The following is a 15,729-nucleotide window of genomic DNA, read 5'->3' on the forward strand; positions in this document are numbered from 1 at the left end:
CGCCTTCATCAAGCTGTCCCTCCTCATCTTCATCGGCACCGAGGATGAGGAGGCTGTAGGTGTCAGCTGGGGGGCGAGACGCGGTGGTTTAGCGGCCCGTTCAGACAGACAGAGCAGCCCGGGAAAAGCTTCACATCTGACCGGTTGGCTCCTCCAGCGTCTGTCTCTCCTGAGGGAATCCGTCCATCATGTTGGTCCTTCTGCTCACCAGTTTGGAGATGCTGGACTCTGAGTCAGACCAAGTATTCTGCTTCCCTGATTGATGCTTTCAGTTATGCAACAGTAAGAAATCCAAACCTGCTTCTCATAGTCAGCCTGAAGCATCAAGGCTCCATGGGATCAGCTGAACATCTGAGTCTTTCACTAGGATGCTTTTGTCTGGACTTATGAGAACTCTAGAGACTGCAGGGCTTCACATGATGGAGTCCCAGTTTCTTTGAGGCTCAGACCTGTGGTCTGGCAGTGTGACATCACCTCTGATCTAGTTTTTTATCCTTGTCCATGTTCTGATTTTGGTCGGTTTAGCATGTCAGTCTTGTTCTTTGGAAGAACCTGAACCAGTTTACTCCTCATCAAAGTTGTATTAAAAATGCTGAGGGAAGCTGCAAAGCTGGAAACACTTTAAAGTCCAGCTCCAATCATCTGTTGATCAGTTTTCAAAGCGTTCCCAGCGGCTTTATGTCGTTTCAGCCAGAAACGTTTCCTAGGACATATTTTCTGCAGGACTCGTGGGTGGGGCGGTTAGGGTGGAAGTAAGCCTGCTAATTAACCATTGTCTCTTTGTCTACCCTCTCTCCTGCTGGCTTACAGCCCCTCACACCGTCAACATTAGCGTTGCAACAAAAATGGCAGCAATATCGAAGCTACATTTCACCAGGAAAACAGAGACGTTCATGGATCTGTTTGTCTGACGGTGATGATCAGAATGGAGCGGAGCAGAGAGGTTGTTCGTTCAGTTTAGTGTTTTCCTATTGAATTCCATGTATTCATGATCCTTTTGATTTTATGTTTAACTTTTTCAATAATACGAAGCCCATCGAGACGACTGTGGTTGGGAATTTGGGCTATATAAATAAAATTGAATTGAATTAAAATGAGATTAAATGAAAACATGAACAAATCTATTTTGTAATAGATAGTGATTTTGTCTGCACATCTTCTTGAACATCACGTGCGTCATGTCATGTGTGACTCCACCGGGAAGTTTTGGATTCTTCTGAAGCTGTTATTTTTAAATCACATGTCTTATTTTTCAAGAAAAAACTATTTCTTGTGAACTAGAAGCCCTGAGAGGAAAGGTTTGAGCCTTCGTAATTGACGCACAAATGAATTGTATATAAACAGCACAACAATCCCACACGGTTCATGCACAATTGGCCAATCTTTCCTCCCTCCAGCAGTCTGTACCGAGTGGGAGTCTCCTGCTCCCCCTGCTCGGACGAGCGGGTCTCTCGCGGGGGGCTCAGATTGGACTCTGGATGCCAACTGGCCCCTTTGTGGATCTCCCCAGGTGTGGCTCGCACCGGGGACCCCCCCCCAGCGGACTCCCTCTTCTCGCGCCTAGCAGCTGACTTGGAGCGGGTGGGATCATGGGAAAGCATTTCGGGGTGGGCGCTGTCCATGGTGCTGATTTCATGTGATTTCTGTCCAGTGCTCTGAATTTCAAAGTGAAGACATTTCATGGAGCCTGGATTTGCACGTTCTTTTTCAAGGACTATCCGTACTTTTTCTTGGTTTCTAACTTGGTTCATTGGTGATACATCTGTCAATATCTCACATAAACACCACAACTTTTCTCAGTTTTTCTACATATATTCACATATGACCTATTTTCATCGGTGCAATGCGCGCTAGTTGTACGTAGCAGCAGTGTGACACGGCCCTTAGGTGGTGCTAAAAGTCTTTTGGCAGTGAGAACGTATACACCACAGCCCTGAAAGAAATCTCTTGAAACTCACTGGACACCAATCTGAAGCCGTTCTGTTGGCTCGCTGGAGATTCGCCCTCAGCAGAAGTGCAGAGCATCAGCTTACCAGCATCTACTTTGGACACGTCTTTAAGGATAGTGAACTCTGGTTGGTTTTGGTCATGTTCTGTTTTGAAAAGACCCTTTTTGTCGGTCAAACCAGTTCCAGGTTTATCCTGATCCACAGCTGTCTTCATTTCTGTGAATTTAGTGTATTTAAGTGTCTGGTTTTCACTTCATCCTGGTCAGGTCATCTGCTCTGCTTTGACACCTTTTTCTCTCTGTCATCTTTGTCATGTTTCAGTTTATTGTTAAATGTTTTAGTTTCTGCCACCAGGCCTGGTCTTCTGCATTTTGGCTCCTGCACCACCAGTTCCTGACAGCATTAAAGGAGCTGCTGTCCTGGTTTAAGTTTTTAGGGAACTAAGTGGGAGCAGAAATGCTGCAGTTAGAGCTGCACCTTCCCGTGTTCTGATTCTGTGGCACAAAACAGCTTCAGAATAATGAGGAGAATGTGCAGGACATTCTCAGCAGGCTGGAAAGCAGCTGCTGCTGCTTCAGAACAGACAGGTGAGAACTCAGCCGAACACAGATGATTATGAATTTAAAAAGTTCCTAAAATGACTTAATCACCAACTATAAGTGAGGACAAAACCAGGGTGTGACGGTGAGGACACCTCAAACTATTTTCCAGCCTCTTTAAAAACATTTTTAACAATTTGTGCAGTAAAAAAGGTGCGTGACACGACTCTGATGCTCTTTTCATCTTTGAAAAACTGCCAACAACTCCTTTCTTTGGGTCGGACGCTTGGACGGATCTAAAGGGATGTGACTGCTGATGTCCTGATAGTCCTCATGCAGGTTCCTTTAGAAAGTGTTGCTGCAAGCAGCAGATTTGCAATGAAACCATCTGCCAGCTCTCCTAGTATTGTGTGTTTGTGTTGTGTTTGACCTCTGCATCATTGAGCATGTCTGCAGATGTCTATCAATGCAGAGACCTTCAAAAACAGTTGATGCTTAAGTGTGACAAGAGCAAAAAGAGATGACTAAATAAAAGATGATCTCTAGATAAACTCCACCAGTGGGACATCCATCCAAGTGAAACAAGCTGCTGGTTTCAAGCTGGACTGGTCCAACAGCCGAAATCCCTTAATATGACAATAGGACGTGTGAGGCTGTGGAACGCAGCCGAGGAAAAACAGCGCCAACCATCTCTAAGAGTTCTGATGGATGAAAGTCAAGACTTGGTTTGTCTGTTTGTTGAACAAACAGGAAGCATTTCAGCTAAATATCAGAAGGACTGAAAAAAGTCTGAAAACAAGACCATCCAGACTTTTCCCACAGTGAAGCTCAAATCGAAATAAATTAGGATTTATTTTTATTAATCAGCCTGTTTGTTTCTTTGTGTTTTTACTTTGCCCAATTCCAACCATTCTAATCTTTATGGATCCATATTTCATATACAATAATCTTGTTCTTTCAGGTTAAACACTAATGGTAGAAAAAGGGACATGATGTCCACCGGTTTATCGATGACTAAAGTAGAAAATTGAGGACAAAATAAATGAAACATGAAGCAGATGACCTGACATGTTTTAGATGGGACTTTTTTCATTTTCTAGTGGAAATGTGGTTTTTGTTCAGCTGTCATGTGATCATTGATCATATCTGAACAGACAAGTTAATTTAGTAACTTCTGCTCTGAATTCAGACTTTGCTTGTATTTGTTCACATAAGATTTCCTGGAGGTCATTGAGTAGGTCATTCCTGGAAAAGCCTCAGCTCCTCAAATACATTTCTTCATCTTGGGGGGTGGCCTACATGTGTCAGAAGCCTTGCTCTGGATCAGCTGAGGATGACACATGTTCTGCCCTGGAAAAGACTATCACACGGTTTGACTCATCAGTTGTCACACCGATGAGGAAAGCAGCTGCTGTCAGGCCACAGTCGGCTGCATTTAGAAAAGGGGAACGAGTGAATTATTGCGTGTGTGTGATTATGAAAGCTCAGATGCAGTAGTGTAAAATATTCATCCTGAAATCCACGTCTCAGCTTTGTAGTGAGCGCAGGACTCGGCACAGATGTTTCTTTGCTTGACCTCTTCTTCAGAAACATACCTTTAAAAGTGCTGGAGGTGCGGGGAACCAACAGCCCTTCTTGGGCCGTCATTGCACTCTTCATCAAGCAGCTGCAGATGAAGAAAAACAAGCAAACAAACGTTCAGTTTGCTAACTGAGGGCTGCAGGGTGGCACAGTGGTTGGTACTCTCGCCTCTCACCATGAAGGCCCCGTTCGAATCCCAGCTGGGACCTTCTGTGGAGTTTGCATGTCCTCCTTGTGCATGAGTGGGTTTTCTCCGGGCGCTCCGGGTCACGGTGCAAAAACATGCTTCATAGGTTCATTGGTTTCTCTAAATTGTCCAAGGTGTGAATGTTAATGTAACCTTGAGGGGGCCCAAGCCAGGGTCTCATTGTGCCGCATAAATACAGAGGGTTGTCTCAGGATGGGCATCCGACATCAAATCTTTGCCAAACCAAATATGCAAATGAGACCTATGATATCCATACCAGATTGGTCAACGCCTGGGTTAACAACGACCGCCATCTGTGCTGTTCAGGGTGGCGGTGGAAATTGGACTACTGTTGGTTGAAGAAGGAGAGGAGGGAGAGAGAGAAGAGGAAAGTCATGAATGTTGGACTGAGAGTAGGGACTCTGAATGTTGGAACTATGACAGGAAAAGGTGAAGAGTTAGTTGACATGATGCAGAGGAGGAAGGTAAACATGCTGAATGCCAGGAGAGCAGGTGGAAAGTTAGCAAGGCTAGCAGGGTTTGTGTTGTTCTATCAGGGTAGAGATGGGAGGAGAAATGGAGGAGTTGCCTAAAAGGAGGAGTTTGTGAGGAGTGTTGTGGAGGTAAAAGAGTGTCAAAGTGATGTGAAGGTGTGATGTTTAATGTTGTGAGTGGGTTTGCCCCACAGTTGGTCCCATGACTTTACTTCACTGCTTAAATTTGGCCCTCTGTGAGTTCGACACCCCTGTTGCAGTCTATTCAGTTAATGGTAGCTTTAGGATTCACACTATTTCCACGTTTTCTGGAAGGACCACCAATCTTTTTATGGCTTATGGAGAATGAATATGATATTTGTGTGTGTGTTCGACCTCAGATCAGACCAGATGACCCGTTGGATCTAAGCATATTACGGAGGAATTAAGAAAAGAAAGCAGCCAGGATTTCCTCAGTAGCAAAGAGCCGAGTGCCCAGCGCCCGATCCCCTTCCGGTGGGCGGACAGGGGCGTGGCGGACAGAAAACTGCCTCCCCAGTGTCACTCGGGTGTCTGAGTCCTTCTGATAGATGCTGGGTGGGATCCACTTGTGCACTTACTTGTGTGATGAGTAAGTTGCTGATACAGTGAAGAATATTTCTTTAGCAGATTTTTCTTTTGTAAGGGTTACTGGTTTTCTGGGGGCCGGTTTAGCTCGTGCTGGTTTGCGGCGCCTTCCGTCCGTGTAACCAGGGTTCGACTCCGGGCTGCTCCCTATTCCCTTCTCTGCTGCTGTGCCGGTCCCAAGCCCGTTTGGATTGAGAGGGTTGCGTCAGGAAGGGCATCCGGCGTAAAAACATTGCCAAGTTAACCATGCGACTCATCCTCGAGGGAGGGTTGTTTCGCTGTGGCGACCCCTGATGGGAGAAGCCGAAAGTGAAAGAAGGGTTATTGGTTTTCTGCTGGACAAGACAACTTTTTTTTTTTATCACAAAAAAATGTTCATTGTAACATAAATGGAAACCTCCTGTTTGGTGAATGGAAGGACAGATTTTTGTCTTTGAGCATTTGGTTCTTGGATCTGACTGATCTGGCTGCTTATTGCTCTTAACTCCCATCACTGCAGAGACTTCCGGAGCAAAAGCCCTCATTTTGGATGCCTTTCAAACACAAAGGCGTTGTCATGTTCGTTTTCTGATACCTCCCTCCCGTATAGTTTCTACAGCTATGATTAAAACAATTTGTAATGCCTAATCTTAGTTTTTTTTGGCTCAATTCCTCTGTGTGGCGTATCTTTGAAGCTTTTTCGGCTTGTATTATTTTAAGCATGCTGTGTCAAGGTTTTGTCTGACAGCCAAACCTTAATTAAGGGCTGTCCCATCATTTCAGGATCCAGTCTTATCATACTCTGGCCTAAATGTGTCTCTTCGTTCTACTTTCTACCAAATGAGGATTAATGTGGGAAAACAGGAATTTCATAGAACAGAAATAAACAGTTTCAGTTTTTCAGCAGAGCACAGTTTGTGTTTCATGAAATATTTCAATAATTGTATACATTTTATTTTATGCGTTTTTGCTGCTTTCTTTAACCCTTGTGCTATCCTATGACCCCCCCCCCCCCCCTTCCATTGACATGTTCTCCCTACCATGACAAAGGTGGATAAAGGTGGAAAGATTTCATGTAATCCATGGACACCAGTGAAGATCACAAATCATTGAAGAAAAAAGGTTCAGAGCACTGTCTAGTGGGTCTAGATGACCCAACTCCCAATGGCAAAGTGCCTAGGAAAGAACAAGGGTTACACCACATTGAGGAAACATGTCTGGTGCTGCACCTGCAGTAAATGGTTGAATGCTATAAATCCTTCAACCATTGTTTTCCTGTTTCTCTTTCTTTATTCTAGCATCTTCCTCCATTTTTTGCAGCTTAATTCCTTCTACAATTGTTCATCTATTTTAACCATTCAACTATCCAAATGTTCAGCTCTTTCAGCTTTTTCCAGCTGTGACTTTTGGTCCTTCAAATCCTTGAACTTTTCCAGATATTCCAGGATTTCTCTCCATTGAAAAACATGGGGAATCCTTGGTTCAGTAGCTCGCTGGTTCGATATCAGGCTTTTCACAAACATATCTATTTTTGTTATTGTGCTGTTTTCACTTTATTTATGGTCAACTTTGATCATTTCTTTCTTTCTGCCAGTTATTACCCTTTAAGTTTCATTTTTATTCAGTAATACAGCATTCAACACTGCAGTTTCTTCTGGAAAGGCAGCTCCTTCTAGTTGTAGTAGTTGTTCTGCTGAAACATAGTGTCAACCTTTGCAAACTAAACTTTCATGGTGGGTCCCAGTGTTGTGGAGATCTGGCTTAAACAATGTGCAGTTTGTATGAATTTGTATGGATGAGAGTTTGCCTCATAAAGAAATCCCGGTCTTAACTGTGTTTTTAAGGTCTTCCTTAAGAGATATTGTTATTTAAGTTCATTTAGCGTCTCTATACGTTATCAGAAATAATGTTTATTTGTAGAGAAAAAAAAAGTAGACCAATATTTCGTCATTTGATTTCTGTTGCTTTAGTAGGCACTGAGTGATTATTCATGATTTCCATTAACAAGCACCTTTCTTCTATTTCAAATTTAAATGCAGGTGAGTAAATAAACTCAAAACTCAAATTTGACACAAACAACCTTGTTTTCATGTGAACAGATTATCCCCTGTTGTGAGGAACTGTCATTGGTTTAGCTGTTAAATTGATTGATTTCTTATTGTGTATTCAGAATAGAAAATCCTTTGTTCTGAACCTTGAATGTGGTTTGTAGTCAGACTGGCATCAAGCGGCCCATTCTGTTACGGACCAAAGTTGGTAAATAAAACCACATGACTGGAGATCTCTTCAGTCATTGGCCAGGAACTACAAGGGCGGGTCAAAACAACAAGAGAAAAACAGACGTGCTACTGGCAAGAAGACGTGCCATGTGTGTTTTAACTCAGAGGATGTTAGCAGCTGGAGTGAGGAGGAGATGTCAGGTGTGAAGGTACGCTGATAAGTGTTTATGACATAGATTATCAGCAAAACGGTGAGAAGCAATGTGACGTCCTCTTCTTTCTAAGCTGGATGCTGATGCTTACTTTGATCTTTTGTCTATTTTCCATATTTCCTTGAATACACTTATCGGTCTGTCAAACATCCAGAGTTGAGATGAGTGAAATTATTTTTTTGGGTGCTTGTGCTCCCCCTACAAGATTGCGCCCTGGGCGACCGCCCACATTGCCCATAGGAGAAACCGCAACTGGGAATGTGCACATCTTACTGTGCTCTTAGCATGCAGTTAAATGTAATCTGTGTAGAAGGGATGACTGATAGTGGCTCCATTCCTAATTTTCATCATTGAAATTCTTGTATTTGGCTGAAGGGGGTTCGGACCCACTCAGACCACGTTTGAAATTGAATTGAATGTTTTCTGAAGAGATTTGCTGAAATTAAATTCATCCTTAATGTCAAAGTGCGGCTTAGGGAGGTGTCCTCCAAGAGCATCTGCTTCCATCATTAGAGGCAAAAGTTGAATATTTAGCTGCATCAAGGTTTTAAAAGTTGCCATGGCAACATCTCTTAACCAAGGATTTCAGGGTTGGTGTGAGTCTCGGCCTTGTTGAGTTTGGTCGCTCAGAAGGGGAGACATCTTATTGTTTTCTTAAACATGATTAAAAAGTGATTTTTCTAAACCGCTACTATTCAACCAGGGTCAGGGGGTCTGCCTGGAACTCATGCCATTCCATTCATTCTACTCTGAACGGGACGATGGTCTGCTACATTGATAATAGTAATAATAACAGTAGTAACCACCAAAGGGAAGCCTGTTACCAAGCTGTTAATGCTCATTATTTAACCCTTCATCACGGTCAGATCCTGATTGGATTTATGAACCGATCTGCAGCCATTACTATTTCCTCCCTGGGGTCTATTGTTGTCCCATCAGTTTCTTCGGTCAACTTGACCTACTGCATAATTAACTGCTTTAATTAAGTGTGATGGTTCTTGTTTGAGAAAGAAGCGGATAGAATTACAGTCTGATTCCGCTCAATAACTGAGGCGTCTGATGCTGGTCTTGAAGGAATAGATGGTCAGTGAAAGGTGCACAAATCTCGAGCACACATCTCAAGGTGTGTCCCTTTCAAAATTAGTCAGCCGTCCAGAAGGAAAGTTGACTTAAACAAGACAAACTCTATTCAATTCAATCAAATTCGGTTTTATTGATATAGCCCATTATTACAACAATAGTCTGAGTTCTAATAAAGATGAAATCATAAAGAACATGAAGTCATACAGTTCAGAAGGTAGATAGGTGGCTAAACTAAACAGTCTAGGTAAACGGGGAATCCCAGACCTTAGGCCCTCCTTTTCGGTTAACACTAATAAAACGTGCTCAGATGGACGGCATGTGGGAGATCAGCTACAGTTCTGCCAGGAGTAAAGATGAGAGCCAGACATGAGAAGACACAAGAAACAGCTTCTTTGTGTTCTTTGTGTGCAACAAATTCTTCATTCCGTGGTGCAGAGGTAGAGCGGTCAACCTCATGTTGGACGATCACAGGTTTCACCTGGGTCATTGACAGCAGACAGCAGAGATGACCAGTTTGGGGAGGGTAGCTAGTGTCTCCCCAACCCCAACGGAGGACAAAGGACTCGTAACGACCCCAAACACTATCCAGTTTCAGGTCTGACTCTGCTCCCATGAGCACATGTATACCAGCTCTTCTACCAGCTATTTCAGAATTGACTAAGCCTTTTGGATAAGAGGTTTTCAACTTTAAAAAACAAGTCCAGATAACAACCTTTAAACCCACTACTATGAAAGTAGAGTTACACAGATGCTGTGAGGCAGCGTAAACACTGACATCTTTACCATGACATATAATGTTTATGAAGGGATTTAGCTTAAAAAAACACCTTTTAAAGCAGAAATCTTCCTTTCACTAGATTTCTTTTACATTGTAATTTTCATTACACAAGGGAAAGAAGGCTGCAGCCTCACGCGCAGGTCTAACAGCTGGTCAGAAAGTTCTGGTGGCTAAGCTAGGTCATGCGCACATGCCTGCATTATGCTAACAATGTTATCCAAATGAAAAAAAATGTTTTTAAATAGGTTATTAAAGTGAGTAAATAATATTCAGAACTTATTACCACTCATGCTCAAAAACATACCTGGAAAATGGAAACTCAAAGTAACTCGTGTTGATGTTTAACTTCAGAATGATGCTACACAGTAGTGGATTTCCATTGAACACCTTTGGGATGAATTAGAGCAGAGACTGGGATCCAGGCCTTCTCCACCAACATCGGTGTGTGACCTCACCAATGACCTTTTGGAAGAATGGTCCAAAATTCCTAGAAACCCTCCTCAACCTCATGGACAGCCTTTCTAGAAGAGTTGAAGCTGTAAAAGCTGCAGAAGGTGGACCAACATCCTATTGAACTCTGTGGACCAATAAGGAGCTTCAGTGGCAGGATGGGGGGAAAACATGTAGGACACCGTCCCTCAAGGCCTGGATTTGGGAGGGAAAGTTTGACACGAGCATCTGTGTGTTTAATAGGAAGTATGGCATTTTGTGTGAGGACAATGCAGAGTCAGCTCTCAAGAACCTGTCAGCCATCTGTGGTATTAATGGCTAAGTCCTAAAAATAAACTGGTATAATGTATCTTGGCAGGACTGAATTATTGAATGCAGCCAAGAAATTTGTCTCAGCAGACACCTTCATAGTCAAATGCAGATCCTCAAAATAAAATAAAAAAACAAGATGGTTTATTGTCAATTGGCTATAATGAGGTCTGGAGAAGACATTGTCAGTTATTTAACACCTGGCTGTCACCCAGCCAGCCAGTCAGGGTGTGCAGTACTAGAAGGTGGGTGCAGACTGTGGTGGGTAATTGAAGTTGGGAAAGTAAAAAGGACTAAATTGACCTTATTAGAGGCAGCAAATGCGCCCAAAGCTCCCAAATGAGCCTTTGACAAATTGAGTTTAAGACAAAGGCTTCACAAATGCCTCTGGACAGCTGTTTCTGCATAGCCATTTCTGAAATGAAGCCTCATACGCTGGGTGGTGCTGTCTGTTTCCTGCCAAAGACTGAGAAGCAGCCCCACCTTGGGGGTCGGATTAGGAGGGCTGGAGAGATTCGTTCCAGGCAGAAGAGGGCACATTCTGTTTTCACAGATGAATTACAGCCTTGGCTTTCATGCTGAGTGAATATGGACAACGGCACTGTGAATACATCTAGTGTACAATATGCAGGTATAAAGACAGAGATGCTTTTACTTTCATCTGTAGTCTCGCCCTTTGTAGGTCACATAAACCATCAACTTGAGGCGATGCTTTAGGTGGCGGCTTTGACCTCCCTCTAAGGTTTTAGCCTCCGTGTTGTTTTTTGTCTCCGTGCAGGATCTGGGTGGAGTGAGTCCTCCTCAGAGAAACTGGAAGGGGATTGCCATTGCCCTATTGGTCATTCTGGTGGTTTGCTCCCTCATCACAATGTCCGTCATCCTCCTGACACCAGGTAAGACTGGAACAAGAGCCTTTGTCAATGAGCAGGCGATGACCTGACAGTAGTATAAATGAGACTCTAAGAAATCTTCAGAATATTTATTGAATACTCTCCAGCTGTTTTTTCCACAACTTTTCTAAACAGTAGTTGAGTGGGTTTTTTTCAGCCATGTTATTAAAATGAGATCATTTTGATGATTCTTCTACTACCTTTTTATATTAACTCTCTTTGAGAAATGCCCTTTATGGATAAGCATAGCCACATGTTAAGAGACTTCAGACACTCAACTTTGAAACATTACTTGCAGTATTATACAAGATGAGGTACAACAGGCATCAAGGTGATAGCTTCTGCTACAGCTGACATAAACCGTAATCGCCTAAGAACGTCAGTTTATGGCCAGTGTCATCTGACTTCTGTGACGAGCAACTGAGGTGGAAATAACGAGAACAAACAAAACTACAACAGTAAACGGCAACAACCCAGACCGACATAACTCTCAGCATATAGAACACCGCAACTATCCCTAACACAAGTACACAAAAAAACATTATTTGCCACAATGCACCCCACACACCAGGTCCTGCAGTGATCAGGGACATTCACAATATCTTCATTAGTCATATCTTTTCATAATTCTTTGAATTATTAATTACAACTATTAATTGTTTAAACATCAAACCAAATTGTTCTAGAATCGACTTGATCAAACAGCTGCATTAACACAAAAACACATTGTACTGTAAAACATTGCGGTTGTCCTTCAATGATTACCTGTTGAAGACACTGATATCAGTATTTTGAGTTGCACTTGTATAATCAAATGAAGTTCAAATCATGAACTCCGTCTCTTTGACTCTACAAACACATTAGGTGTTCACATTTCTCCAAGCATCTTTCCATTTCTCATCTGTAATCTCAAGACTTTGTTCCATTTCCTGCAGTTCTTTCAAATGTGTTGTGTTAAATGCATGATCAACTTCAAGAATATTGTGGAACTTGTGAATAAAAGGCTCCAGTTTGGTCCCAAACAGCTGTCTCTCAATATCTGATGTATCCTGAGACACTGGATGTGTTTTAGTGCTGTCAATAGAACCCTTAACTGTAAAGGTCTGTTTGGGGAATATTATATTTTTAACCAATTCAGTAAATGACATCATAACAGGTCCTTCCAGCAAATTTTGCAGTCTGGACAATCTGGGTCATTACATCAAAGGAGTAATTACAGAAGTCACTCCGGACCCCCCGCCCTCTAGTCTTCTAATTTTTGTAAGTGTAGCATCTGTGATAGGATTGATGCAGACCGATTTCAGGGATTTAGTCTTTTTAAGGAAAAGTAATGTTGTTACGGGACACTTGGACATTGTTGACCCAAAGTGATGTAGGACTATTGTGTATGTGTTCAGCTGCTACACATATGTGCCCCCACACAGCCACCTGGCTAATTTGATGAGAAACATGCATGTAGGTCGCCGGCCGGTGGCATTTTGGGATACGTGACTGTCGTCTTAAAAGTGTCGATGAGGGAGATGGAAGAGCAGACTGAAGAAGCTGCTGTGACTGTGAAAGGGCATTTAGGAGCACCTCACCGACAGATCAGCACCAATTCTTCTTGACTAGTGGTTTTTGTACTTTTCATTGAAATAAGGCCTCTGCAGGCTCTCGTAACAGGTGGGAGCATGTTTGTACAATGAGCCCCCAGGTTGTGATCATTCAAAGGTCAAACTTTGGTGACCAGGGGTCAAACAAGAGATCACCTCATCTAAAGGTGCTTGTTTGCAAACATGTCATTCGAGCATCACATGATAGACATGTATGTGGCTGTTTATACCCACATACAGGTGACACACACTGTACAAGGGGAGGGGTCAAACACAACTCCCACTCTGCCACATATGTCTGGTCACAGGTCCGTCCACACATGCACCCCACCTGGGTGGTGACGTCTTTTTGGTATAAGCTCCGCCCACTTTCTGATACATTTTAGTCATTGGATACACATGCACACCCAATGCCCATAAGTGCATGTGAAATCCACGTGGAGACGAGCAACCAAAAACCAGACTTTTAAAAACAAACTCCAGGGGTCTTGGTGTGGGGGTGGCTGGTCACTCCCCCCCCCTTCTTTTCACGTTCCACCATCCATTTTAGAGGAACATAAACACTCACCTGAGCACAGGTGTTAGCTCACCTTTTCACAAACACTTTGCGTGATTGAATGAAATATTTCACACTAGTTGGTTTGAAGGCATAAGTGTGCGTGTGAACACCATCGGTATTGTGTACATGTTGACATGTGGACGTTTTTGCAGCCAACAGGTGTGTTTATAACATTTGAGTGTGTGTGTGGACAAACCTGACCGTAATGATAAACATCCAGCAACTTGTTACTTTATGCTGCTTCATGGTTTTACCCCCCCCCCCCTCTAACATCCCTCTCTCTAACATCCCTCTCTTTTGTTCCCTCCTTTCCTTTTCTGTCCGGTCCAACACCAAAGATTTTCAAACATGGTTGAATTTAATAAAGTTTGGCATCAATTCCAAAAGGGGTTTATTCAGTCATACCTTTGGTTTGTCTGAAGATTAATAACCCCTCTTGTTAAAGTAAAATATGTCCAACCCAAGAGGCCCTCAGCTCTCATCTGTCTGCCCAGCTGTTGGACAGGACAAGTTAAAAAAAATAAAAATTAAAAATAAAGTCCAGTTTAACCAACTGATTGTCAGTTGAAACATGAAAGAAACAATGATGATTTTGGAGGTAGAGGCCTTTTTCTGAGAAATTAGAAAGTTTTTTCTTTTTCAGTTCCACACTCCACCTTAGAAGGTTACCTTCCTACACCTGCCATAAAACAAGAAAGAGAAGCAGCACTCCTCTTAGAAACAAAGCATTGAAACATTTGTCATTTGTTCTGCAGTGGACAACCAGGCTGGAAGCGACACTAAACTGACTGTGGACGATCTGTTCAGACCTGAATTCAAAGTTCATGATCCAGAGGCTAAATGGATCAATGGTGAGTAATCTACAACATTCCTATTTATTGATTTGTAAGCATTTAAGTCTTGGTAAAAAGTAGCGGCATGAGTCTAATGATGGATATAACCCATTGATTCTAATCAGAAAAACCCAGAGGCATTTTATTCCATCGTAATAGCTGGAGCGTTATTGTTTTCATTTATTTTTTAACAGTTAGACTTTTATCTGAGAATGTAGAATGCAAAGTGAATTCCAGTCCTACCCTAAGTTGAAAGCATGGAGCCTCTTTAGCAGGTTCCTGCTGTAACGGACTCACTAAAACGTTTCCAGGCTGGCTGTCCTGGCTTCACATCGCATCAGCTTCTGCAGACGTTTACTCTTCTCTTTTCCTGTGTAGGTTTTAAAGAAAGTTCAGGGTTGCAGCATTGCTGCTCCCCCCCCCCCTCTCTCTCGTCCTGGTGATTTTCCCGTCTCTGTAACGAGATGCTAATAGACTGTGTGTCTGTGACAGCAGGGAGAGGAGGCGAGGGAGGCCTGTCCATCAATGTTTTATTTCTGGGGGACATTCATCTGCTATTTTTTCAATACAGCTGGGTTCCCTGAGTTAACTTCAGGTGAGACAGAAAGAGCATCAGCACAGTGCAGAGAGAGAGCCATTAACGTCAGAGTAATTGGTTTAAAGGATGGATGAATGGGTGGATGGGGGGGTGGAAGGATGGATGGATGGATGGATGGGGGTGGATCGGTGGGTGGGTGGATGGATGGATGGGTGGATGGTGGGGTGGATGGATGAATGGATGCATGCTTGGATGGATGAATGGGTGGATGGAGGGGGGGATTGGTGGGTGGATGAATGGATGGAAAGTTGGGTGGATGGATCGGTGGGTGGATGGATGGATGGATGGGTGGATGGGGGGGTGGATGGATGAATGGATGCATGGTTGGGTGGATGAATGGGTGGATGGAGGGGGGGATTGGTGGGTGGATGAATGGATGGAAGGTTGGGTGGATGGATCGGTGGGTGGATGGATGGATGGATGGGTACATGGATGAGTGGATGGGGGGGTGGATGGATGGATGGTTGGGTGGATGAAGGAATGGGTGGATGGGGGGGTGGATCGGTGGGTGGATGAATGGATGGATGGTTGGGTGGATGAATGGGTGGGTGGATGGGGGGGTGGATCGGTGGGTGGATGGATGAATGGGTGGATAAATTGATGGGTGGGTGGGTGGATGGATGGATGGATAAATGTGGCGGTGGATGGATGGATGGGTGGGTGGATGAATGGGTGGATTGGGGGGTGGATCGGTGGGTGGATGGATAAATGGGTGAATAAATGGGTGGGTGGGTGGGTCGATGGATGGGGGGGTGGATGGGTGGGTGGATGGATGAATGGGTGGATGGATGGATGGATGGGTGGGTCGATGGATGGGGGGGTGGATCGGTGGGTGGATGGATGAATGGGTGGATGGATGGATGGATGGGTG

The 15,729-nt window shown here is 43.6% G+C and overlaps 1 protein-coding gene across 2 annotated transcripts in view; it reads left to right on the forward strand.

Annotated features, from left to right (window-relative positions):
• Window positions 1–15,729, forward strand: part of dpp10 (dipeptidyl peptidase like 10) — a 102,314-nt gene that overhangs the window by 45,514 nt on the left and 41,071 nt on the right. For both annotated transcript variants that reach the window (XM_023950653.2, XM_023950654.2), the window contains exons 2-3: window positions 11,165–11,279; window positions 14,183–14,278. In XM_023950653.2, coding sequence (XP_023806421.1) covers window positions 11,165–11,279; window positions 14,183–14,278 — 211 coding nt within the window. The remainder of the gene's footprint in view (window positions 1–11,164; window positions 11,280–14,182; window positions 14,279–15,729) is intronic.

Source organism: Oryzias latipes, chromosome 21 (assembly GCF_053564925.1).
Source record: "Oryzias latipes strain Hd-rR chromosome 21, Olatipes_Hd-rR_3.1".
Taxonomy (NCBI): domain Eukaryota; kingdom Metazoa; phylum Chordata; class Actinopteri; order Beloniformes; family Adrianichthyidae; genus Oryzias; species Oryzias latipes.